A 14118-nucleotide genomic window follows, 5' to 3' on the forward strand; every position below is an offset into this window, starting at 1 on the left:
GTGTGGGGTCTCTGTATTAAACACTCAAAACGGCCAAACTTTGAACTCTCTTGTTATTTGACACTCAAAGCAAGAACGTGTGGCAGAACGAATGCGAGGGAATTGGATCTTGTCCCCTCTTGCAGGGGAAAACGGGGTGTAAAGGAAAACCAGAGATAGGGTATTTGATTTATGTCGGCGCATCCATGGGAAACGAATTCTGGTTGTACCCCCCTTTGCTGGCTGCCGTGTGAAGAGCTTTGAGATTGGCATCCAGCTGTAAAGCGATCCTCGCTCTGTCTCAGGCTATGCGGCACGTTTTGGGTCACCTTCTGTATATGAGGGTAACTTGTGAAAGCATGATCCAGTATTTAAACTGAGAGTTTCTGGGGGGAGGGTTTCTCTTTACCACAGATGTGCCACCCACTACACCAGTGTTTTTCAACCTTTTTTGAGCCAAGGCACACTTTTTCTTATTAAAAAAATCTCAAGGCACACAGTCTTTGTTCAAAAAATGAATCCCGTAGTGTGCTACAGGCTACTGAAAATCGTCAGAGAGATACACAATTCCCCGGGTCATGGTTTGTTGACTACGATTAGTTTATTCCACTTAATGAGTAATCCATCAATCGTTAACGGCTTAGATTGTTCAGATTATATTGCTAATCTAAACAGCAGCACCTGAAGATGCATTTTTTGTGGGTTTTTTTTTTGTGTAAGTTTATTTTTTTATTCCAGCACTTGACAATGTTGTGTGTGTCCATATTTAGGGTCTTTGTTTCTCTTTCTTTAAGAAACAAATATTGTGAAATGTGTCGTAATTTAATTGAAATCACAACAGCATACATTATAGAGTAATATTGGGTGCTCCTTAGTAATATGTCGAGATATTTACAAAACTCAATTCCAATGAAGTTGGGAAAGTGTGTTAATTGCAAATAAAAATTGATCCAAGTAAATTGCAAATTCTTTTCAACCCATATTTAAATGAATGCACAGCAAAGACAACATATTTATTGTCTTCACTCATAAACTTTATTGTTTTGGGAGAAAATCATCAACTCTGTAATTTGATGACAGCAACACGTGCCAAAATAGTTGGGACAGGTGTCAATAACTACTCAGAAAGTGGATGAATGGAAATCAACCAACTATTTGCAGGTGAACAGATGAATTAGCAACAGGTGAGAGTTGTTACTGGGTATAAAAAAGGGAGACCCGAACAAGCTAAGTCATTCACATGCAAGGATGGGGCGAGGTTCACCTCTTTGTGAACAACTGCGTGGGCAAATTGTTGAACAGTTTAAAAACAACATTCCTCAAAGTACAATTGCAAGGAATTTAGGGATATCATCATCTACAGTCCATAATATTGTGAAAAGGTTCAGGGAATCTGGAGAAATCACTGTGCGTAAACGGCATGGCCGTAAACCATTATTGAATGCCCGTGACCTCCGAGCCCTCAAGCGGTACTGCATTAAGAACCGACATCAATGTGTAAAGGACATCACCACATGGGCTCAGGAACACTTTGGAAAACCACTGTCAGTCAATACAGTTCGACGCTATATCCGTAAGTGTGGGTTAAAACTTTATGTTGCAAAGCGTAAGCCATTCATCAACAACATCCAGAAACGCCGCAGGGTTCTTTGGGCCCGAGCCCATCTAAAATGGACTGATACAAAGTGGAAAAGTGTTCTGTGGTCTGATGAGTCAGTTTTCCAAATTGTGTTTGGAAATTGTGGACGTCGTGTCCTCCGGTCCAAAGAAGAACAGAACCACCCAGACTGTTATGCACGCAAAGTGCAAAAGCCAGCATCTGTGATGGTATGGGGGTGCATGAGTGGCCAAGGAATGGGTAACCTGCACATCTGTGAAGGCACCATTAATGCAGAAAAGTACATTCAGGTTTTGGAACAAAGTATGTTGCCATCCAAACAGAATCTTTACCATGGGCGCCCTTGCTTCTTCCAGCAGGATAATGCCAAGCCACACACTGCACGTCTCACGACAGCGTGGCTTCGTAGTAAGAGGGTGCGGGTGCTTGACTGGCCTGCCTGCAGTCCTGACCTGTCTCCCATTGAAAATGTGTGGCGCATTATAAAGCGCAGAATAAGACAAAGGAGACCCCGGACTGTTGAACAGCTGAAGCTGTACATAAAGCAAGAATGGGAAAGGATTCCACTATCAACGATTCAACAACTAGTCTCCTCACTTCCTAAACGTTTATTGAGTGTTATTAAAAGGAAAGGTGATGTAACACAATGGTGAAGAAGCCCCTTTCCCAACTACTTTGGCACTTGTTGCAATTATAAAATTCTAAGTTTATCATTATTTGCTTATGGAAATAAAGTTTATGAGTTTGAACATGGATAATCTTGTCTTTGTGGTGTATTCATTTAAATATGGGTTAGAAAAGGTTTGCAAGTCATTCTATTCTAATTTTACTGACATTTTAAACTTTTTCCCAACTTCAATGGAATTGACTTTTGTACCTTAATGTGCTGAACATAACATAATTCTTTAAGTAAGTCTTTTGATTTTTCGATCTATCTACACTTGGTCATATCCCTCGAGAGGGGTGACCGACAGCAAGACAAACATACAGAAAAACAAAGAAAAGTAAAAAAGGAGATAAAAACATAAACAATTTGGACCATGGCCATCCCAAATGCCCAAACACCCAAACAACTTAAGCACCTCAGCACCTAAGTTGGTCATGCTTTCGTACCTTCAAGTGAAACGGGACACAAGAAAGCGGCCATGTGACACAACACACTCTTCTGTTCAACAGCAGGGCCGGACAGTTTTCACTGGTTTACCCCTGCTGCATCATACAGGTGCCCTGCCCATCCCTTAGTCCAAACATCCCACTATCTTTTCACAACACCTCTCCACTCATTCGTATCACCAAAAAGAGCTCTAGCTTCCACTACATTTAGACCTCTTTAATGCAGTGCACTTGTAACAGCAATTTTCTCCTCATTGATAATTATATTGTAAATGAGTATAGTATTCCAGTTACCTAGTGTGTTTAATGTACTGCAGAGTCACACAAAAACAAAGAAAAGGAAAAAAGTACAAAAAACATACACATTTGACCATGGCCAAGCCAAATGCCCAAACACCCAAACAAGTTAAGCACCATGGCACCCAAGTTGGTCGTGCTTTCGTCCCTCCAGATGAAATGGGACACAAGAAAGCGGCCATATCACTGGAGTCAGGGTGACAGGACACACTCTTCTGTTCAACAGCAGGGCCCGACAGCTTTCGCTGGTTTACCCCTGCCGCATCATACAGGTGCCCTGCCCATCCCACTATCTTTTCACAACACCTCTCCACTCACCAATTTTCTGCTCATTGATAGTTCTATTGTAAATGAGGATAGTATTCCAGTTGCCTAGTGTGTTTAATGTACTGCGGAGGTTTTTTTTTTTTATTTATTTATCTGTAATAATTCTGTGCTTAATTCAAAACCCCTCTGTCACTTGGCATGTACTTGAACACAATTCTGTTTTCAAGTATGATTTATCAATTTCTTCGTTTTCCAATAGGTCCGACAGATTATGACTTAATGACTCAGAACATTACATAATACACAGCTTCAAAAACAAGTCTCACCTAATAAACACACGCACCATCATCTTTTTATTACATTTTGGCATGGAATTTAGTATCCGTTTGACAGGCCAGCGACAGTCTACGCTGACCTTTTTTTTTTTTCATTTTAATTTTTTAGAGTGCTTCTCCAAAAAGCCAAAGGAATAAAAGGGGCATTTCATCCCTCCATCCGTCAGCTTCCGACTGACACTTTCATCCGATGCCATCAACAATAGCGGCAGCATACGCACACGCAACATGACAGTTTGTGTGTGTGTTTCTTCAGATAACTGTGCGCATTCTCAACCCTCTTAAGCTGCCTGTCGGGGGCTTTTGTTCTCCCCTCGGCCAATCATCTCGTCAATCTGGTGCAGGAAAAAAAGGAATAAAGTCGGCTGGCTGATGTTGACGTCTAAAATATACAGAAGGACGTTCCGAATGCGATCAGTGCACAGCACTTGGGTTTTTTTCCTTGACTAGGTTGGATGAGTATTACTAAAACAGCTTTTTTTCATCCTCGCAACATTGCTAAAATTCGCCCTATGCTGTCCCAGTCCGATGCGGGGATTATAATTCACGCTTTTGTTACCTCCTGTCTCGATGACTGTAATGCACTACTCTCCGGTCTCCCGAAGTCCAAAATCAAGGGCCTTCAGCTGCTACAAAATGCTGCAGCGAGGATTTTAACTAAGATAAGAAAGTTTGACCACATGACCCCGATATTAGCTAACCTGCATTGGCTCCCTGTTTAGATGTGATTTTAAGGTTCTGTTGGTAGTCTACAAAATCATGCAAATTTAATTTAATCCAGATTTAATTTCCCCCTATTTTTTGGTCCGGAGCCTTCGCTCTGAAAATGCTGGTCAAATAGTGATCCCAAGAGCCAAGAAGAGATCCGCAGGTTCGAGAGCGTTGCAGTTCACATCTCAGGGGGAAGAGCATTCCACAGCACCGGGGTCCGAATGGAGAACGCCATCGAACCTGCGGATCTCTTCTTGGCTCTTGGGATCACTGGTTGACCAGCATTTTTAGAGCGAAGGCTCCGGACCGGAACATAGGGCGGAATTAAATCTGAAAGATATGAGGGAGCAAGTCCATGCATGATTTTGTATACTACCAACAGAACCTTAAAATCACATTTTAAGGTAACAGGGAGCCAATGCAGGTTAGCTAAAATCAGGGTAATGTGTTCAAAGTTTCTTGTCTTAGTTAAAAGTCTTGCTTCAGCAGTTTGTACCAGCTGAAGGCTCTTGATTTTGGACTTCGGGAGACCGGAGAGTAGTGCATTACAGTAATCGAGACGGGCGGTAACAAACGCGTGAATCATGATCTCCGCATCCGACTGAGACAGTATGGGGCGAATTTTAGCAATGTTGCGAAGACTTCTGGCTCCAGTCAATTTTCTTTGGAAAAAAAAGTCACTAATGGCTAAAGAAAGTCAGTATGAAATGAAATGATCTGCATTTCTATAGCGCTTTTCAAGTCAATGACTTCCCAAAGCGCTTTACATTGTGCTTCACATTTCCCAATAGCGGCCGTGATCTGTGCAGCCAAGTAGGGCGCTAACCTGCTTATTGGGGGTATTGGGGGTTCAGTGTCTTACCCAAGGACACTTCGGCATGTAACACGGACAAGCCGGGATTCGAACTGGGATCCCTTAATCCTAAAACGATCGCTCTACCTCCTGAGCCACTGCCGCCCCAAGTCCCAGTACATTATCAGACTGCTTTGAATTTCACAGCAGAGTTTGTGGATGCATTTTTACACCTAAACGGTGCTTGACGGAACATAGCCGTCAACGGCAATCCAAGAGTAACTCCACAAATAAGGTGTCAAATGTGTTATAATACAGCGTGTTCCAAAAGTCTTGGGTACATTTTGAGATGTTGGAAATTATTAAGGATGCATTAACACATCTGGTAAATTCAGAAAGCTTGTAATTCTAAATTTACACGGAATGTTCAAATATGTTCAATGTGAGCACCATTGGTCACACGACACCCGTCAAATCGATTTTTTTAAATTTTTGCCTTAACGTCCCAGCATTACATTGTCAATAGTGCTTGTTTTTTGTGCTTGTATGTTTTGTACCATGTCTAAGAAAGCTGTTTACAGACCATTATTCTTTAAAACATCTAAAGTCAATGGTGAGAGGCAACTAGACATCGTGGAAAACGGTTTTATTGGATAAATTGAGTGAAAAACAGTCGACTTCATTTTCCAACAGGATGGGGCGCCACCACAGTGGAGCCTCCGGGTTAGACAATTTCTAAACACAGCACTGGCAGACAGATGGATTGGACGATCTGAGCAGAATGATCACAATCTCATGTCTTGGCCTCCCTGATCTCACACCATGCAATTTCTTTTTGTGCAGATTTGTGAAAGCATTTGTCTCTGTGGCCCCTATTCCAAGAAACACGGATGAGCTGAATGCACAAATAACAAGCTTTTTGCAACCATTGACTATTTGCTGGATGTGTGTCATGTGACCAATAGTGCTCACATGGGACATCTGAACATTCCATGTAAATATTTAAAATACAAGCTTTCTGAATTTACCTGATGTGTTTTTTTTATCCTTAATAGTTTCTGAGATATTCATTGTCAAAGTGTGCCAAAGACTTTTGGAACATCTGGTATATCATGGAAAAACATTACATTGACATGTCTATCTATCCATCTATCTCTCTCTCTATCTCTCTCTCTCTCTCTATCTATCTATCTATCTATCTATCTATCTCTAACCTACCTTGGTCATATCCCTCAAGAGGGGTGACCGACAAACGAATACAATAACAAATAAAATGAAAAAGGGGAAATAAGCAATAAAAACACACATACATTTTTGGACCATGGCCAACCCAATTGCCCAAACCCCCAAACAAGTTAGGCACCTCGGCACCTAAGTTGGTCATGCTTTCATCCCTCCAGATGAAACGGGACACAAGAAAGCGGCCATGTCACTTAGGTCAGGGTGACACAACACACTCTTCTGTTCAACAGCAGGGCCCGACAGCTTTCACTGGTTTACCCCTGCCGCATCATACGGATGCCCTCCCCATCCCTTAGAACGCGTCCAAACATCCCACTATCCTTTTACAACACCTCTTCACTCATTCCTATCACCAACAAGAGCTCTAGCTTCCACTATAGACCTCTTTCCTGCAGTGCACTCCTAGCACCATCCATCCACGTCAATCGCGTCCTTCCTCTTGGTCTCCTTCCATTTACTTTTGCTCTGTAGATCCTCTTCAACATTTTGCTCCTCATGTGTCCAAACCAACAGAGCACTCTCTTATCCACACACTTGCTCAGTTCCACTACTACTCTAGTTCTGTCTCACAATTTCATTTCTCAATCTATCCAATCTTGTCACTCCTAACATACTCTTCAAACCCTTAATCTCAAAAACATTTAACATTGACATGTACTACATACAAATCAATTACAAGAACAGATACAGATTTACTACCCCCACTTTGTTTGGCGCAAAATGTGTATTCCTGATTGACAAAATGTGACTATCATTACAGCAGTTTTCTCAGGAGAAGTGTGATAGCAAAGCCTGATGACTGGAAACTAAGAATAACTCTGTTCCACTTGGTCGGACCTTGATCAAACATCTTGGGGGACTAATTAGAGTCCCGCCTAGTGGATATTCCTATGGTCCAAGCTTCTGCCTAAGATGTGTTTACTTACACGGAGGCCCACATTAAAATATTCTCAAATACTATACGTAGCCCACAAGCTAAACACATCTCAGTGGCCGTGTTGTCACTGGCCAGTAGATTACGAAAGACCTAAAAGCCTTTATTTTTTTCAAAAGCTGACCATGCGCCTTATAATACAGTGCGGCTTATATATGGATCAATATTAAGTCGCAAAGTCTTGCAACTAAAGTAAGCAGCCGTCGACTAGATTTTCCCCCGAACGCCAAGTAGTACGCGGTGTATGCTGGGATTTATATACCGGCGTTTCATTTCCTAACCAATGTGTCAATCATCATTTGAATCAGTCACTATATGCTAAAGTTATTCGGAGGTAAAGGGGGCGGATCCTTTTTATCATTTACAGGCTGGCATAGGCTAAAGTGGCAAAACAAAGCCTGCAATTGACCGAAAAAGATGTGTCAATCATCAGTTGAATCGATCACTTATTGGCTAAAGTTATTCGGAGGTAAAGGGGCGGATCTTTTTTAATAATTTACAGGCTGGCATAGGCTAAAACGGCAAAACAAAGCCTGCAATTGGCCGAAAAAGATGAATGTGAATAGCATGTTGGGTTGACGGCATAGAGGAAACATGTTTTACCATTTTGTATTTGTAAATATTTTACTCTCCTGGATTTACTACACTCACGGACATAAGAGGACCATGGTTGCACATTATTATTGAACACAACGACTTCGGTGAGCTACTCCGGCTATATATTTTCCCTGTATCTTGTTTCAGACTGAACTCGATGTTTCTGTGATAAGCGGTGCAGATAAGGGATGGAATGGATTGTCTATTTTTAAATTAAACTCAATTCCAAGTGTTTATTCTCATATGCACAGTAAAGTTGCGAGCGAAACAGAAAATAGAAACTAAGGAATGGTTGGCATTTCTTGAATCCCAAGACTTTAACCTTCCAAATGATATTTGGAACGATGCATTTGAGTGACATCGTACGAACACTGCATCCGCACGTGTCTACAACACGTATTTGCTTCTTTGCAAGCTTTGGGAATGTTAAGGGGGTAATAAGTTGGACTGAATCATCTGACTGTTTTGTCGACGTTCCCATTGTAGCGCCTTATAATCCGGTGCGCCTTATGTATGGAAAATATTAGACCAAAAACTATTTTTTGGGGGTGCGCCCTATAACCCGGTGCGCCTTATAGTGCGGAAAATACCGTACTCCCCATTGATGACAGAGGGCTGCTGTCAGGACTGTACATCAATTCTCTTCATCAAGAGCCACTGCCATTTATATGTCAAAATGCCCGGACTGCTCGACATCTCCAACGAAAGCCACTTGCGCACGCCGGCCCCACAATCGGCATGTCTGCTCAAAAATAGGCCTTAACTGAAGCCAATGGTGCTGCGACATCAATTATAGTGATGGATGACGGTGGGAAAGAGACCAAAAGCCACACACATGGGAAACGCACACATGCAGGAGCTGACTGGCCATGCGAGCCTTATGCAAATAGCCAATAAACCAATGAGTGACTTGTACCTGACGGTCCTGATAACCTTGTCCCAATGTGTAATGTTTAACTTTTTTTGTGTTCCTATGTGGATTTATTTGCATCTGCTACTGACACGTTCACATACTTTGGAATGTCAACATGGCATGTGTTTGCCAGGATGGATTAATGTAGTGATCCTCCTCCACGGTATCAATATGTTTTATTTACAGGGTTGGGTAGGGTTACTTTAACTTGAATTCTTTCAATTACTTTTGGATTACTCCAATACCAAATATGCTAATAAAAGACAAAAGAAACTTAATATGAATAAAATTATGACTCACAACACGTGGTAAACTTTCTCTCCTGGCTTTGATCTCTTTGATCTCCAGCAAAACCAACATAAAATGCGACAGAAACAAAATGAAAATCAATCCAAACAGCTTGCCAACATCGTTTTTGCCGTTCCATGTATTCTGTTACTCCCCAAGCCTGCACAAAATTTAGTAATCTTATTCATATTTAGTTTCTTTTGTCTTTTATTAGCATATTTGGTATTGGAGTAATCCAAAAGTAATTGGAAGTAATCAAGTTAAAGTAACCCTACCCAATCCTGCTTATTTATCAAATTGCACTAAATAAGATGCATCCAATCAGTCAGGATTTCATTGGGCAATGATTCAATTTTTTTACCTTTTTTTTTTTTTTTAGATTATAAGTACTTTATGGGTTTGCTCTCCCTGAGAATGGCCTTAGCTAATTCATGGCATTGTTATAGAATATAAGAAAGTATTTTAGTGGTAGCTAGAGCTCTTGTTGGTGATAGGAATGAGTGGAGAGGTGTTGTGAAAGGATAGTGAGATGTTTGGACGCGTTCTAAAGGATGGGAAAGGCACCCGTATGATGCGGCAGGGGTAAACCAGTGAAAGCTGTCGGGCCCTGCTGTTGAACAGAAGAGTGTGTTGTGTCACACTGACCCGAGTGACATGGCTACTTTCTCGTGTCCCGTTTCATCTGGAAGGACGAGAGTGTGACCAACTTGGGTGCTCAGGTGCTTAACTTGATTGGGCACTTGGGTTGGCCATGGTCCAAAAAAGTCAGGCAATCTCTAGGTATGTAACCAATCAATCGTAGCAAACATATCTTGCAACTTCTCATTCATCTCATTAGCCGTACCGCTTATCCTCATTAGGGTCGCGGGGGGGCTGGAGCCCATCCCAGCCATCTCCGGGCAGTGGGCAGGGGACACCCTCAACTGGTTGCCAGCCAATCGCAGGGCACACAGGGACAGACAACACATTCGCTCATTCACAATTTGGACCGGCCAATTCACCTGAAATGCATGTTTTTGGAACGTGGGAGGAAACCCACGCAAGCACGGGGAGAACATACAAACTCCGCACAGGAAGTCTGGAGCTGGATTTGAACCCACGCAGGATGTTTCCCATGACATGAACTGTGCCGCACAAGTGCTAACCACTGCTCCACCGTGCTGCCCTTGCAACTTATTTGGTCTTATTTTCTGTATTAGATGTCTCCTAAAAAAAACGTGAAAAAAATATATGCTATTGCATGAAACTGTGAAAATATATACCTTGTGAATTATATTGGGATTTTTAAATTGCTGCTGCAAAATTTTATTGGACTTATTTTCAATGCACTATTGTTACAATGCACTATTCTTTCTCATTGCTTTATCAATATAACTTAGGCTAGTTTTGTTGTAAAAAGATAGTGGGATGTTCGCATTCTAAGGGATGGGCAGGGGACCTTTATGATGCGGCAGGGGTAAACCAGCGAAAGCTGTCGGGCCCTGCTGTTGAACAGAAGAGTGTGTTGTGTCACCCTGACCCGAGTGACATGGCCGCTTTATTGTGTCCCGTTTCATCTGGAGGGACGAAAGCATGACCGACTTGTTTGGGTGTTTGGGCATTTGGGTTGTCCATGGTCCAAAAAGTGTTGTGTGTGTTTTTTGCCACTTTTGCCCTTTTTTATTTCCTTTGTTTTTGTATGTGTTTGTCTTGCTGTCGGTCTCCCCTCTCGAGGGATGTGACCAGGGTAGATAGATAGATAGATAGATAGATAGATAGATATAGGATATGACCCTGGCCATAATAACTGCCCAGCGTGGTTTGAAATCTTAAAACAAACACGTTTTTCTTTGAAAATTAACCATGTTTTTCTTCTATGCCTAGTGTGACCATCACCTCGTCTTCTAGTCCAGTTAATACAGAAATGTCAGCGTTTATGTTAGCACATATATAGAGACCTTCAATATCTATTAAATTAAGAAGTATACAATGTTCAGATACAGGGAAGCCTCGTTTATCGCATGGGGTTGATTCATAAATGAACTTGAGATAGGCGAAATCCCTTAGGAAGAAATCTTTATTATTATTTTTTTAGTTATTATAGAGTTAAATAGTCTATTATACACATAACCAAAGAACAAACAACAAACCCTTTTACATGCTCAAGCATTTGTTCGACAAATAAAAATACTGCACAAACCTTTTCCTATGTATTCTATAATAAGCAAGGAGACTGTTTAGCCAACCAGAATGTTGAACACAATACACAATGCAAATCCGTGAATTAACAAAAATGTGAATAGTAAACTGCGTTATTGAGAGGGATTACTGTAGTTTAAAGTATCATAGATTCTTGCCATTTATTGAGTAAAAAAACAAGAAACGTTTGTCAAAATATGAGAGCTTTTCCCACTTTTGTGAATAGGTATTGGATTTTCTAAAGAAGTCTAAATTGGGCCAGATTTTAACCAATTGATGTTAAATGAATCAAAAAAATGGAAATAAGATATCTTGTTGGAGTGTATCCTATGCATGGAACCCTTTTGCACCAGAATCAAGACTGAAGATCTGAATTTTTTCTCAACAATTATCTTTCAGTCCAATTCGATGGCGCGGACAAGTCTCGAACGTCGCCGACTCGAGACGGGAAAACCCGGTCTCTTCAGAGGCACTCCAGCAACTGCTTGGTGAACACCAAAATGACGTCCGCAGAGCAGTCCGGCTCATCCTTCGGGGAACGCATTGACCCCAGCATGGCTTTGGAAAGCCAGTTGTGAGTATTAGCATTTACTTTGGATTATTCTTGTAGCCGGAATTGTTGTCACTCTCGCAAAACTAGAACAAGATCATTCAGAAAGTTTAACACCATCATCAGTGGAGTAATAGATAGTATCTAGGAATGTTATAATGACAAATCTGTTCGATCAGTGAAAGCCTTAAGATTCAGATTCAGATATACCGTATTTTCCGCTCTATAAGGCGCACCAGGTTATAGGGCGCACCCCCAAAAATTGTTTTTGGTCCTATTTTTTCCAAACATAAGGCGCACCGGATTATAAGGCGCTACAATCGGAACGTCGACAAAAGAGTCAGATAGTTCAGTCAAACTTATTACCCCCTTAACATTCCGAAAGCTTGCAAAGACGCAAATACGTGTCTCAGACATGTACGGAAACTGTGTCTGTACGATGTCACCAATCACTCAAATGCATCGTTCCAAATATCATTGGAATGGTCAAAGTCTTGGGATTCATGAAATGCCAACAAATTCTTAGTTTCCGTTTTATTTTTTGCTGGCAACTGTGTGGAAAGCAAAGTAAGAATTTTATTGTGCAGGGAAATAGGGTTCTTTACCGTGCATATGACAATAAACACTTTGAATTGAATTCAGTTTAAAAATAGACTCATCACAGAAACATCAAGATCGTTCTAAAACAAGATACCGGGAAAATGTAAAGCCGCATAGCTCACCTAAGTTCTCTTGCAGCCATCACGTAACCATGGTCTTCTTACAACAGTGAGTGTAGTAAATCCAGGAGAGTAAACTATTTACAAATACAGAATATTAGAAAATGTTTTCTCTATGCCGTAGTGCTACCAAACCAACGTGTGATTCACATTCATCTTTTTCGGCCAATTGCAGGCTTTGTTTCGCCCCTTTAGCCTATGCGAGCCTATACATGATAAAAAGGATCCGCCCCCTTTACCTCCGAATAACTTTAGCATATAGTGACTGATTCAAATGATGATTGACACATTGGTTAGGAAATGAAATGCCGGTATATAAATCCCAGCATACACCGCAGACGACTTCGCCTTCGGGCGGAAAATCTAGTCGGCGGCTGCTTGCTTGCAAGACTTAACGACTTAATATTGATCCATATATAAGGCGCGCACTGTATTATAAGGCGAATGGTCAGCTTTTGAAAAAAATAAAGGCTTTTAGGTGCGCCTTATAGTGCGGAAAATACGGTACTTTATTGTCATTCTTGTACACGTGTATACAGGACAAAATGTCGATACATCTGACCCGCACAGTTTCCTTGAATGTACAGATATAAATAAAATGTTGTATTGAGTTGGAGTATTGAAGTACTAATAATATACTAAATCATTATAGTTATGTATAGTATTATACAGTAGTACAAAGAGTGCAAGAGGAGCAGCTAACTAGATGTGCAAAATGGGCAGTCAGGTAAATGGTACTTAGACTTAGCAGTAGAAATGTGTCAATAGTGAGTAACGCTGAGGAAGCATGTATAGTCCATGTTGTGGAGAATCTGTAATTTTGTTTTTTTTATTTTATTTTTTTTTGTTTCTTCAGTTGGTACCATGGCGCAATCAGTCGGACGGATGCAGAGTGTTTGCTCCGGCTGTGCAAGGAGGCGAGCTACCTGGTGCGAAACAGTGAAACCAGCAAGAATGACTACTCTCTTTCACTTAAGTAAGAATAACATTATGCTTTTTATTTATAACTTACAAATATATATCAAATCGTTTCGGAATATTATTTGCGATATCTGAGGAAGATTGTCAATCAGTCATTTTTATTTTTTTCCACTGGTCATCATATCAAGATTCCCGCAAATTCTTGAATACAGTGGAACCTCGGTTCTCGACCATAATCCGTTCCAGAACCCTGTTCGAAAACCGATTTGTTCGATCACCGAAGTCATTTTTCCCATTAAAAATAATATAAATCGTTTTAATCGGTTCCAACACCCTGAATGTTTACCTAAAATGTTTAACGGAAACATAAAGCTAACCCAGGCTAATCTACGTTCGCGTTATCGTAATCTTCCGTACGAAAGATTCCCCTAACATGAACGTGTAAAAATAAAAATAAAAATCAGGTCGTTTACAAGTCATTTAGCACCCGGGTCTCCACAACAAGTGGTGAGCGGTTCATTGGAAAGGGGGCTTCGTTCCAACACACTCAATGTTGGGCTTCGTTCCAACACCCTCAATGTTGGGCTCCGTTGCAACACCCTGAATGTTTAACGTAAACTTAAAGCTAACCCAGGCTAATCGTACGTTCGCGTTATCGTAATC

At 41.1% G+C, this 14118-nt stretch overlaps 1 protein-coding gene across 5 annotated transcripts in view; it reads left to right on the forward strand.

Moving 5' to 3' along the window:
* The window catches only part of shf (Src homology 2 domain containing F), a 197489-nt gene that overhangs the window by 157707 nt on the left and 25664 nt on the right, over positions 1-14118 (forward strand). For all 5 annotated transcript variants that reach the window (XM_088333493.1, XM_088333491.1, XM_088333492.1 and 2 more), the window contains 2 exons: positions 11665-11839; positions 13391-13510. In XM_088333493.1, the coding sequence (XP_088189619.1) occupies positions 11665-11839; positions 13391-13510 (295 nt within the window). The remainder of the gene's footprint in view (positions 1-11664; positions 11840-13390; positions 13511-14118) is intronic.

This window comes from Urocampus carinirostris, chromosome 4 (genome assembly GCF_059441175.1).
Source record: "Urocampus carinirostris isolate Australia breed hairy pipefish chromosome 4, RoL_Ucar_1.0, whole genome shotgun sequence".
NCBI lineage: Eukaryota > Metazoa > Chordata > Actinopteri > Syngnathiformes > Syngnathidae > Urocampus > Urocampus carinirostris.